The sequence below is a fragment of the Artemia franciscana genome, chromosome 13 (genome assembly GCF_032884065.1).
Source record: "Artemia franciscana chromosome 13, ASM3288406v1, whole genome shotgun sequence".
NCBI classification, from domain to species: domain Eukaryota; kingdom Metazoa; phylum Arthropoda; class Branchiopoda; order Anostraca; family Artemiidae; genus Artemia; species Artemia franciscana.
The window spans coordinates 13,524,752-13,537,996 of record NC_088875.1 but is presented as its reverse complement, the minus strand read 5'-3'; the positions used below and the strand labels follow the sequence as shown (position 1 = coordinate 13,537,996).

Sequence of the window (13,245 nt, the reverse complement as noted above, 5' to 3'; positions counted from 1 at the left end):
CATGCAAGTATTTGTATGATAAATAATATTGATTATATGTCACTCAGCCCAGCCAATATATTGAAACAGTCATATGTGTAATTAAATAAACCCTTGAGCCTATTAAACTATTGCATACATAAAGGCTAATGATAATTATTAGAATAACTGCTATGCCAAAAAAATTGTAAAACAGCCTGTTCTTAATTTATTATATACCATTTAATGTTGCTGTGAAAGCCCTTTGTAGTCTAAAACTGTACAGCTATTTGAAATTTAAAGTTTACCCTGTTTTAACTTCCTTTTAACATATTTTGCTTTTTCAAAGTTACATGGAAATTCCACTTGTTGAAGAAAATGCCGAAATATGTTGAGAAACTGGCAGTGGCGTTATTAGGGAGGGGGAAGATGGCATTTGCCTCACCCTCCGATTTTCATTTCCCCTAGGTTTTGTAAATTACCTTTCTATGGTATTCAGTAAAATTTGGCTTTTCGTGGTATTGTCATTGAGAATATCGAAAAAGGAAATTGCCTCCATCCTACATTTAGAAAAATACATTCGATCCCCTCCGCTAGTTTTTGTGAACCTGTTACACATTATAACCTGTCTCATATAGCCAGATACAAAAATGTAACCAGATAAATTAAGGATAATAAAGCAGCTAAAATATTAAATAGGATAACTCTAAAATCGACTATTATATTGGTAGAAAAAAATTAGTCGTCTATCCTAAGGAGAAGCCGTGTGGTGTCCCAGAAAAGAAGTTAGTGTGTTCTTGTTTCTCAACGCAGGCAATTGGAGGGGGGCTGTTGAATAGCCCATAGCCCCCCTCCAATAGCAAGTTAAGTCATCCATCTTCTAGTCCAGTGAATATTGACTGAAGTGACACCCAGGCAAGCTATTGATTGCAGAAGACACAGAATAATCAGGTGACACGAATCCATATGACCTATTGGTCGAACGCGTCAAACCCCAAACAACAACAACAGCAGAAAGACAATTGTTATTTTTCATATTAAGACAATTTGTTATTTTTCAATACAATTTAACTATATTTTTAGTAAGGCTTTAACTATCAGTTATTTTTATGTCTCTTTTAAATAGACACTTCTTCAGACTACTTTTAATTTTAGAAACTAAGGTTTCTGGTGTTGTTTTTAATACAAAAATACGTCCTATTGAAGAGGAAAGGGTGTACAAACAACTTCCAGAGAGGGGTCAATGCTTGGTGAGTATAATAGAGCAGATTTGTAAAGTTTATTGCCACTTTTGAAATTATTCTTTCCTCTCGTGGGAAATTTTAAAAGTTGGACCTGTATGTTTTTAAGATCTAACTGAAACGTATTTATGACTTCGCCTGGAAACACTGTTCAAAAAAAAGGGCACTTTTGACGAGGTCGGAAGAGCCAAGAGCTCATATGGCATGAGCTCTAGCAAAATTTTAAGAATCAATAGATTGCTTTAAAAGGAAAATTAGAGGTTTAATGCCGGTCAAGATTAAAAATAAGAGCTCTGAGTCACGAGGTCCTTCTAAATGTCAAAATTCAAATCCGATCACTCCTTCATAAGTTGAAACTACCTCATTTTTTTTATTTTTCAGAATTAACCCCCGCCCCTCCCCCCAACTCCCCCAAAGAGAGCGGATTCGTTCCAGTTATGTCAATCACGTATCTAGGACTTGTCAATATTTTTCCCACCAAGTTTCATCCCGATCCCTCCACTCTAAGCGTTTTCCAAAATTTTAGGCTGCCCTCAACTCTCCCCAACGTCACCGGACTCGGTCGGGATATAAAATAAGAGCTCTGAGACACGATTTCCTTCCAAACATCAAATTTCATTAAGATCTGATTACTCCTTCGTAAGTTAAAAATACCTCATTTTTTCTAATTTTTCAGAGTTAAACCTCCCCCCAACTCCCCCAAAGAGAGGGAATCCGTTCCGGTTATGTCAACCATGTATCTAGGACTTGTGCTTATTTTTCCCACCAAGTTTCATCCCGATCCCTCCACTAAAAGTTTTCCAAGATTCTACGTTTCCCCACCCCAACTCCCTCCAATTTTACCTGATCCAGTCGGGGTTTAGAATAACAGCTCTGAGACACGATATCCTTCCAAACATCAAATTTCATTAAGATCCGACCTCCCGATCGTAATTTAGAAATATCTCCTTTTTTCTAATTTTTTCGATTTAACCCTCCCCCCACTACCCCTCCCAGATGGTCAAATCAGGGAAACGACAATTTTGAACTTAATATAATCTGGTTCCTGATACGCCTGCCAAATTTCATCGTCCTAGCTTACCCGGGAGTACCTAAAGTAGCAAAACCGGGACCGACAGACAGACCGACAGAATTTCGATCGCTATGTCACTTGATTAATACCAAGTGCCATAAAAAAAGCAATTTGTTGCTCTATCGAAAATTTTGAATTTTGGAAATAGTTTCTAGAAGTATTTTCTAGAATTCTTAAACAGGCCCGACGTTGAATCATGTGGTAAAAGTTAATTTTTGTAGCGTTTAATTTTACACTATACATATCTAAGAAAATTTCTACACAGGCTCGTATTTTTGTGTCTTTTTCAATATTTTGCCAGAGTTTTCTTCGTGAAAGAGAATAAAGTAAAATTTGACTGAAAAAAGGTTACCCCCAAAGCTTTGCCTGCGTCGGGACTTCCTCCAGTAGCTTTGTAGGAGTTGTAGTAATCCAAAGCCAAAGATCCAGCAGTAAGAAACAGGACCATGCCAGTGAAGTTGTAAATCATTTCCTACAAAGAAAGTAAATATTTAAATTCATGACCTACCCAATTAATTACAGAACTTTATTAAGGAAGTTAAATATCGTCACACTAATTTATTAATTTTCCTTTTAGATGGCATTATTTTTCCTCAATTCCGTGTTTCTCTGTTTTATTGATGCATGTTGGGAATGCTTCCTTATTATAAAAAAAAACGAAAGTATAGACCATGATTAAACAAGGAATTTTTGAAGACAGATAGCAGGAAGATTTTGCCATATTATGCAATTTTTCTTCGTGTAATTTGGCGGTGTTGGGGGTACTGACGGGTTGCCCCCTTTCCCACTAAAATATGATTCTCACCACGCATGCTTAGCGCACATTATAGGCAAGAGTAAATTATAGGAAACAGTTTATAGGAAAAATACCATAACTGGTAATAAAAGAAATAATAATAAACTAAAATACTGATTTCTCCAAAAAAAAACCTATGGAATAAAAGTATGTAAAAAAAAAAAAAAAATAAAGTCTGCAAATTAAATAGAGGTATGATATCAGTGATGTAGCCAAGAGCTATTAATGGCTCTTAATTGCCAAATCACAATGAAATGAATGTATCTATTTGTAAACAGACTATAAGATATTGTTTTTTTGAGTGATTTTTGTTCTGTTTGAAATATGTCTTTGTCTATATTTACCTACTTTAAAATGTAACTTTGAAGACTTTACTCAGTAAAAATCACGTGTTTTTCAGAAATACTATTTTTAAGAAAAAATGTCTCCCATCCCACTGAGAAAAAATCCTGAATACACTTTTGCCAATGAGTATTATATATTCTGAACAAAAACTGCACTATCTATTTGACCATTCTAGATAGAAGAACGCAGAAGTATTCAAGTTTTCGTGGTGCTGAGCTTCTAAATGAGCTTGTCTCAATAAATTACTTTTAAGTAGGAGCTGAACTATCCGAAATTCAGACTCCTCTTGCGAACTAAGTATTATAACAATAAAATTTTGCTTCACCCCATTCATCATGGCTACAGTTAATTTTAATTTGTATTCATGAGTAATTTCAGAGAAGATTTGCTAGATGTTTTCCAGAGAAAATGTCTACGGATTGTTCTGGGTACCTGGCTGACAACTGTATTTCAAACAGTAGGCTGTACGAAAAGTATGGTTCATATCCGCTTTCTAGGGCTATAACGAGAGAAAGGTTGAGATGGTTACGGCATCTGCGGATGAAAGATGACAGATTGCCGAATATCGTTCTTTTCGGCCAACCGACCCAAGGGCTAAACGGAAAATAGTTCGTCCGTGGTTAGAGTGGGAGGGTGTCAAAGAAAGATTTAAAGGAAATGGAAACTTCCCGGGAGGATGTAAAGAGTGGATTTGATTAGATTGGGATGGAGGAGGAGCGTGCGTAGCTGTGTCGGCCTCAGGCCGCTTGGCGCTGCTGTGATTTGTTAGTAGTAGTAGTAGTAGTTTCAGAGTAATGTATTTTAATCTCCTGTAGAATACAGGTATGTCTTAACTTGGGCCAAAAGAAGTCTGTCATAATCGTTTGATTCTGCTTTTTGAGATTTTGGGTTTTGTAAACTTTGGAGAATTTTAATCCACATGCATGTTTTATTTGGAATTTTAACCAAACCTAAGTGAAAAAAAAGTGATTATTCCAAATTTCTTCAGCCAGTACAAATTTAGCCACTAGTTCTATGATTAGCCAAGGAGATAGCCTATACTCAAAGCTGATATTAAAGTATGTTAAATGGATGATCAATTTAAATTAATGTGTTGATTAAATGGATAAAACTAATGTAACGAATGAAGATTTTTCTTATAACTGTAGCTTACAATAGGGAATCAATTTCAGGACAACTAAGTGATGTGTTGTTCACTGACAAAAACAACAATTGTTTTACCTGGCTATATTTTAAAACTAGTGGAAAGCAAGTATTTAACGAGCTTAAAGAAAGAAAAAAATCTTTTGGAGTTTTGCAACGAAAATAAATACCATTCCTAAGATGACAACCCCCACATCCTCTCATTTTTTTTATAGCTCGCGACTACTATATACTACGGACTACTAGCAGTATTTATCACAATCCTGAAAGGGCCAACAACTGATCTGAAATTGGAACATTTTCTACCAAGGGGGCTTTGGCAAAATTACCTGAGAAAAGTGTAAATGGCAAATAATCGAAGTGGGTGTTTTAACGCCACCGTGGTTTCCCGCCACCGTGTTTTCCGCCACCCAGGAAATCTTGCAGCATCAAGAGGATTAATTGGGTCAGAATAAATAGGTTAGGTTAGTCTATGCCTATGTCTATGTCTATGTATATTTCTATGTCTATGTCTATATCTGTATCTATTTTGAACCTACCCGAATTGAAAGGTGGCGGAAAACATGGTGGCGGAAAACTGCGATGGCGTTAAAACACTGCTACGTTTTAATCAACTGTTCATTTTCTCCCCAAAATACTTACTCCGACTGGGACACTAGTGGACAAGTCTTACTTAAGAATTAATATAACACTTCTTATGGAAGCGGCAAGGTGACCCGTAGAGTTTTTTTTAAAAGAACCAGGAGTATTATTAGGGGGAGGACAGCAGAGGCGAGGAAATTCCTGTCCTGATTCCCTCCCTCAGATTTGAAAAAAGTGATTTTATCTTTACTGAAATGTTTTTGTTTGATATTTTCATTCAAAATAGTAAAAGCACAAAACTACTCCCCTCCCCTTAGATCTTAAAAGTATTGTCATGTCATTTTTTGAATATTACAACATTCTACCATTATATACATTTGGTAAAATTGATAAGATTTTATATATTTGAAATCTGTAAAAGCTGCGAAATCTAAAATATAAAAAAATCAGTGCCTTTTTCCAGCGTGCCATGCTGGGAGGGGGCGTTGGCCCCCTTTTATTTCAAGCGTTGACCAGTTCATGACGATAAAATGGGGGGAAATCACTGGCTTAGATGGTTTGACAACGGTTATAAATTTCAAACGCTCCAAAATTTCTAGGCACTTTTTATTCAGTTATTCCCCCCCCCCACCCCCCTCTGAAAAAACTCCTACGTTCCTTCCTGCCTCACCTGTGATTAATTTATCAATGGTTTGAGTATGCGTAAACTTGGTTGTTTTGCAGTAGAAATTTGCAACATTGGCATTAAACACGATTCGAATCGCAAAATTTGATTGGAAATATTTTTAAAGTGACAGATATTTTCACTTCACTCCTTTCCTTTAACTCTACATTATATAGTAGCTAGTTCGACAGCATCATTTTAGAACCGAAGAGCGTCACTAAGTCACATTTCAGTTTTTTCTTTCAAGGTTTACCATTTTTAGGTTTACCAAGAAGTCCACTTTACCATTTTATTGACCATTGTAAAAACCAATTTATTAAGATGGTAATTTGATTTATGTTGGTTAGGAAGGGGAAAAATAGCTATTTTGACGGTTGATTTGGTTTGTTCGATATGATAAGGGGTGGTAGGGAGGTGGGTGACAAAAAGTAAGGGTGGTAGGTGGCACAGAAGAAGAGTGGAGGATGCAAAGAGGAAGAGAGGGAGGTGGCAAAGAAGAAGAGTAGTGGGTGGCAAAGAGGAAGTGGTGGGTGGCAAAAAGGAAGAATGATGGGTAGCAAAGGGAAAGAATGGTGGGTAGCAAAGAGGAAGAATGGTGGGTAGCAGAGGAAGAGAGGTGGGTGGCAAAGAGGAGGAGTGGTGGTTGGCAAAGAGGAAGAGTCGTGGGTAGCAAAGAGGCTTGGTTGTGGTTGACAAATAGGAAGGGATGTGGGTGGCAAAGAGGAAGGGTAATGGCTGGTAAAGAGGAAGAGCGGTCGGTGGGAGGGGAAGGGTGGCAGGGTAGTAAGGGGGAGGGTTGTGGCATGGTGTGACATAGAAATGATTTTATATGAGCAGTCTCGCTTATTATTTGGCTGTGTTGTTCCTCTTTCAATTTTTGCTTATGAAACTTGCTAGTATCTTATGCTGCACTCTTGCAAAAACGTCAGTTTTTCATGTGTGGAGCGTTTGTAGATAGTAAAACAGTATCCTGTTTGCGAATAAGAAACCTGAACCTATTATTACAATTTTACCTTTAGCATTTGCATATTTGGTTTGCTTGTAACTAGCACAATGCAAACGAATATTGCCACACAAACAATCGTCACACAAACGTGGATGGCTAAAAATTTAGGAAGAGCCTCTTTTGAAATTGGAAGAATAACATTCAACACCATCTTGAATACTAGTTTTCATCGCAAACACAATTGGTGACAACCGCTATGTAAACCATTTCCGAGAAAGGTTCGTTTTTATGAATAGATGTTACACAATATATGCAATACGAAACAAAAATGGAATTTTTTTTTTTTTTAGGAGGTAGAACCAAGAGTATTCCAATTAAATTTATACTAAGTATTAAGGCATCAACCTTCAAATTTATGATATTATTTATTATTCATTAAAATTATTCGAATGTTAATAATTAGTTATAATGAATTCTTAAGGCATTAGTTAACAAACCGCTCCAGATTCGCAGTTAATTCGCCTCCAATTGGAAGTAAATGCGAATCAAATTGCAATTTCGACCTGGAACACACCAAGTTTTGGTACCGAAAGTATTAAATGGGGTTTGAATCCGTGACAATACTTAAAGAAAGCAGCTTTATAAAAAGAAGCTCCTTTTTCTGTAAACTTTCTCTGTGCTTCTAAAAGTAAAGAAATCAAATAAAAAAACAAGTTTTTTTTAGCTGAAAGTAAGGAGCGACATTAAAACTTAAAACGAACAGAAATTGCTTCGTGTATGAAAGGGGCTGCTTCCTCATCAACGCCCCGATCTCAACTCTGCTTTTTAAAACAGTAAAAAACTATAGCGTAAAGAGCGGGGCGTTGATGAGGAAGCAGTCCCTTTCATATACGAAGTAATTTCTGTTCGTTTTAAGTTTTAATGTCGCTCCTTACTTTCAGCTAAAAAAACTTGTTTTTTTATTTAATTTCTGAACGTTTTTGAATCAATGCATGTTTTGATTTTGGCTTTCCGCAGAGGAATAATTAACACGAAATTTAAAAGTTTTTTTTTTGGCTAAATGGCTTTCTCATAGTTTTGATCGAATGATTTTGAGAAAAAAGGGAAGGGTGGAGGAAGCCTAGTTGCCCTGCGATTTTTTGGTTACTTAAAAAGGCAACTACAACTTTTAATTTTTACGAATGTTTTTATTAGTAAAAGATGAACGTAACTTATAAATTAGCTTACGTAACGCACTTTTGTAATCTCAATGTTTTATTACATAAATGACGGGTTCACCCCCTCGTCAGTACCTCGCTCTTTACACTAAAGATTAAATTTTGTCCCAATTCATTAAGAATGACCACCTGAATCACAAAAGCCGTAGAATAAATTTGAAATCACTAAAAATAATTTAGCGTAAAGAGCAGGGTATTAGGAGGTGAGCCCCTCATATGCGTAATAATTTCTGTTCGTTTTAAGCTTTAATGCTGCTCCTTACTTCCAGTTGAAAAAACTTAACATATTTATATTTTCATTTTTTTTTAAATAATACTAGAAAACCCTGCGCTCCCTTCATGGAAATTTTCTTCCCCCATGACAAATTCCTCGATGGAAAGTTCTCCCAACATATCCCCCTCTTTTCAACCCTTCCCCCAACCAAAAATTCCCCCTGAAAACGTCTGTACACTTCCCAATAATCATTACTATATGCAAGAACTGGTCAAAGTTTGTAACTTGTAGCCCCTCCCGTGGGGACTGTGGGGGAGTCGCCAAAGACATAATTATAAGGTTTTTTGACTACGCTGAATAAAACGGCTATCTCAGAATTTTGATCCGTTGACTTTGGGAAAATAATTAGCGTGGGAGGGGGCCTAGGTGCCCTCCAATTTTTTTGGTCACTTAAAAAGGGCACTAGAACTTTTAATTTCCGTTAGAATGAGCCCTCTCGCAAGATTCTAGGACCACTGGGTCGATACGATCACCCCTGGAAAAAAAAACAAAACAAAAAAAACAAACAAATAAACACGCATCCGTGATCTGCCTTCTGGCAAAAAATACAAAATTCCACATTTTCGTAGATAGGAGCTTGAAACTTCTACAACAGGGTTCTCTGATACACTGAATCTGATGGTGTGATTTTCATTAAGATCGTATGACTTTTAGGGGGTGTTTCCCCCTATTTTCTAAAATAAGGCTAATTTTCTCAGGCTCGTAACTTTTGATGGGTAAGATTAAACTTGATAAAACTTATATATCTAAAATCAGCATTAAAAAGAGATTCTTTTGATGTAGCTATTGGTATCAAAACTCCATTTTTTAGAGTTTTGGTTACTATGGAGCCAGGTCGCTACTTACTACAGTTCGTTACCACGAACTGTTTGACTTCAGAATAAATTCAGCTGCTACAAAAACATGAGGTACGGCAATACGGCCACGAGTGACAGCGATAATAGCTCAGTGCCTTAGCAAAAAAACAAATAAACAGATAAAACTGAATACATCCATATATACTATACTTGAGTTTTTTCTTACTCAGATTCTCGAAGCAAAACCATTGATTTTGCAATTGGTTTAAAAGCTTTGTCCGCTTGTCTTTGGAACCAGAACATTCTCCAATGCACTTTCGTTCTGCGTAAGACAGATTAAACTGTTGTAAATAATGGCACGAAGGTACTGAGAGGAGGCAGAGGGTATAGAACTTCGAGGATAGATTGTTAAAAAACGATCTCTCAGAGAAGGAAATACAATTGAGTTTCTAACTCCTAACCAATTCAAGCATATTTGAAAGAATAATAAAACTCCTGACGTCAGTCGCGCAAATTTTCAAGAAGCAATATTTTACAAACAACATCAAAATTGTACCAATATTCACATCTGCGTAAACTTTAAGGAGGCCCTAGACGATCAATCGTTTTAATCAAGTTTCTGTCCATCAATTGACGTGTGCTTTAATCAACCTTAATTGACCTTTCAATCCCGACAAAAGCTACTCTAACACACTGTTTTTGATCAAAACGATTGAGTAAATCAAACTTCCGATCAACCACAGTCAACGCTTTACTCGAGCGTCAAACTGATTCCTAGACGGTCAATCATGCTTGAGTCAAGACGGAAGCTTTTAATCAAAATGATTGACCGTCTAGGGTCTCCTTTAGACTTTGCAAGTAGGCCTACAAGTTCCCGTATAACAACCACCATGACTCGACCACCGAACAACTCATCCACCCTGAACTCAACTACCTTAAATGCAACCACCATCAATTTGACTACCAATCTACTCAACCCGCCTGAACTAAACAACTTAACCACCTTAAATTCAGCCACCGAAATCTCAACCACCATCAACTCAAGCATCGTATGGTTCAAAGATCAACCACGTAAGCTCTTGACTTTGCAAGCTCCTTTAAAATCTTGACTAAGTGCTTTAAACTGGCTGCTGATAATTACGTTTTTTCAACTTCGAACTTTGCAAGTGCTTTAAACTTTCCAAGACCTTGGATAGATTTTTTATTATGAAGCATTGACATTACATATGGATCATTTCCACCGTCTAAATTGGTATTTAACTCACGAATTTATTAAGACTTTAGACAAATAGATCATTGAAAATTTTGCTGAATTCAAATTTTATTGTATCAGTTATCGAAAACTAACCCGACGTCATCAACATAACAAAAGCAAAATATAACAGCTAGGAAATAATAATTGGAATATTTGGATTTATGTACTTAAAAAATATATTACAGTCCAGAGCTTATAGCTTACCAATAGCGTTTGATACGTTCCAGCTTCACCCCATATGTAGGACAACAAAAGAGGTAAGGATACTAAAATGAAGCCACCAATTGTGATGATGCCACATAAATATCTGTCTTGATAAGATCCTGTTGTAATATCACCACCAAAATGCAGGTCATAATGCCTTATTAAACCAAGACAAACTGCCGCTAATAACTGCAAAAAAAGACCACGTTTACTAATATTCAAAACAGGGGCTTCTGGCCTTTTTTTTTTTTTTTTTTTTTTTTTTTTGTATGCGGCCATTCAGATCCAACAGCAAGATATCCCACCTCCTTTAGAATTTTATTTGTTTTTATGATTTTTAAACACTATTTTATATATGAATTGTTAGGCAAAATAGAAATCCTTTCTAAGCCCCTCGCCCTGGTAATCCTTTTCAGCAACCTCATGGGTGCATCAATTCCCAACTGGAAAGTCCTGGTTTAAAAGTAGGATTAAAACCATATAGATAGAAAAATAAATATGGGTCAGATCTTTGCTAGCTCGTGTCTAAATATTCCATTTTTTGGCTACAAAATTCTATTCTAAAATTTAGCCTGGCTCTGAGTTAAAAGCAAAATTTGATCGGAATGTTGCCGAATTCGCCTCTTCTTTTTCTGTCCCTCCTCCAACTTAAAATAATTCAAAGATGACAGAAATTCGGGTAAGGCTATACTGTCAGGAAATCTGTAGGAGAAGAAAGAGTACTTGTCGGCTATTGGAAACACATTCAAGGCTTACGCTTAGGTAACAGCTTAGAAAACCGGTTTCATAGCTATAAAAACAAGCGATGGATGATGCAATGCATTGGACAGAATGCAGTGATGTATGATTTGGACTATATACTTGCACATTAGAGGTGAGGAGGGGCTAGGTCAGGTTTCCATAATTTTGTTTCTAAAGTATTATTTTATCATCATGTTTTGTTACCTATCGTTAGGATTAACCTAACTTCACTTTGTGAGTGTTTCCAATAACCATCAAGTACCGAGGAAAATTTAAAAAGACTACTTCAAAAGGAATAGTTGGTATTAATGTACAATTGTGACCCTTGAGAAGGAAATATGTTAAGGAAACAATTCTTACTTCATACAGAAAACTAGTTACATACTTTGAAGCCCCTTATGTTATACTTAAGTTATACCTCCCCTAATACGCAAATATAAAGCCCGAGTAATGTTTCCATGCGTTTCTGGTTCTTACATTCGTCTGCATTGAACCAATTTACGGATATTAAATTGAAAGAAGTGACATGTGGCAAAATGTTTGGAGAATGTATGAATTGGGCTATACATTTCCATATAAGGGGGGGGGGGGGGTAAAATTCTAGTTGACTTCTTGCTATCACAGAAAGGGGTTAGGTTAGGAAAATGAAACTTTCAGGGATGGTTCTACAGGCTAAAGTTTGTCCCGGGAAGATATTTTGAAGTACCTACCTCCACTCCTTCTTTCTCTAGAGGGTACTGACCTCTAATGACCTTATGTGTTATAAAAGAGAAACCTTTCAAAATAGATGTTCTGCTTGAACGAAGTACACCAAAATTGTTTTCAGCTTCACAACTTTGCTCAATCCCAATTTATAAGGTTTTAAAGATATGCAAATATATTTCCTAGATTTTGAAAAAAAAACCATTGATATGGCCCAGAATTTTACTCAATTAAGAGGAATTGCGTTTTCAGAACTAAAAGCTCAGAAAAAGTAACTGGTAGCTGAAAATTAAGGTAAAATGTTGTTTTGTCGATCTTTCAATAGGTACAGAACCTGTCATGTAGGTGAATTTCAGGGCTCTAGAGGGAGAAGGAGTGGAGGTGGGGGTAAGTGGAGTGGGGAGGTGGAGGTGGGTACTTTAAAATACCTTTCCAATATATACTTTAATCTGTAGACCCATCCCTGTAAGTTTCATTTTCCTAACCTAACCCCTTTCCAAGATAGCCGAAAGTCAATAAACTAGAATTTTACCGTAAAAAAGGGAGAAGGCGTCAATAATACAGTTACTTAACAACATTTCAATTATCATAGCCAAATTTGACACTTTTCATAGATACATGTCGTTGAATCAAAAATATCCCTCATTTGGAAGGATAAAAACAAATTATTCAATCTTTTTAACATAGAAAGAAGAAAATGTTTAATCCCAAATTAATTTTAAATAAACATTAAACCTATAATTACTTACCACTTCCGCTAATTTGATAAATCCATGAGCTCTAGCTAACACTCGAAAATCCGCCATTTTATTCTTTTATTGAACTGCTGCTTATAGTCTCCACAGAATGAATAACCAAATCCAGGGGTAAATAGGGTGTGTTGAACCCTTTCCAAAGGGTGTTTCTTCGAAATCCAAGCGTTTGTCTGTTTGCTTGCAACCTTGTTTACAAGGAGAGAATCCAGACTGATGACTCATTATTTCATTATCGAAAAATATTCGAGGTCGCATATCATGTAGAATGAAGGCCCGTGTTAAATACGAACACGGCATTTTGAATAAAAATAGGTAGGGTAATAATGGAGGGCGAGATAAAGGGAGGCCGCGTTTGTTCGCGGCTAAAAAAGGAAAGAATGGACCTTCTTTAAAGCCTCTAAAAAAGTATTTTTTAATTTCAGTCTCATATGTTGCCAGGACAAACTTCTTTATTTGGAAGTGTAATCTTCTAGCCAACGCCGAATCCAGGTGGGGGGTAGCGGGTTTAGACCCCTTGAAATGTTCGTCCGGATTCGTGAAAAGATAACAAAAA

At 36.4% G+C, this 13,245-nt stretch overlaps 1 protein-coding gene across 2 annotated transcripts in view; it reads right to left on the bottom strand.

Annotated features, from left to right (window-relative positions):
• Window positions 1-12,895, bottom strand: part of LOC136034550 (protein snakeskin-like) — a 19,336-nt gene extending 6,441 nt beyond the window's left edge. For both annotated transcript variants that reach the window (XM_065715783.1, XM_065715784.1), the window contains exons 1-3: window positions 12,687-12,895; window positions 10,495-10,683; window positions 2,624-2,743 (exon numbers count right to left, since the gene is read on the bottom strand). In XM_065715783.1, the coding sequence (XP_065571855.1) occupies window positions 2,624-2,743; window positions 10,495-10,683; window positions 12,687-12,743 (366 nt within the window). In that variant the 5' untranslated portion in view covers window positions 12,744-12,895. The remainder of the gene's footprint in view (window positions 1-2,623; window positions 2,744-10,494; window positions 10,684-12,686) is intronic.
• Between the last annotated feature and the right edge of the window lie 350 nt (window positions 12,896-13,245).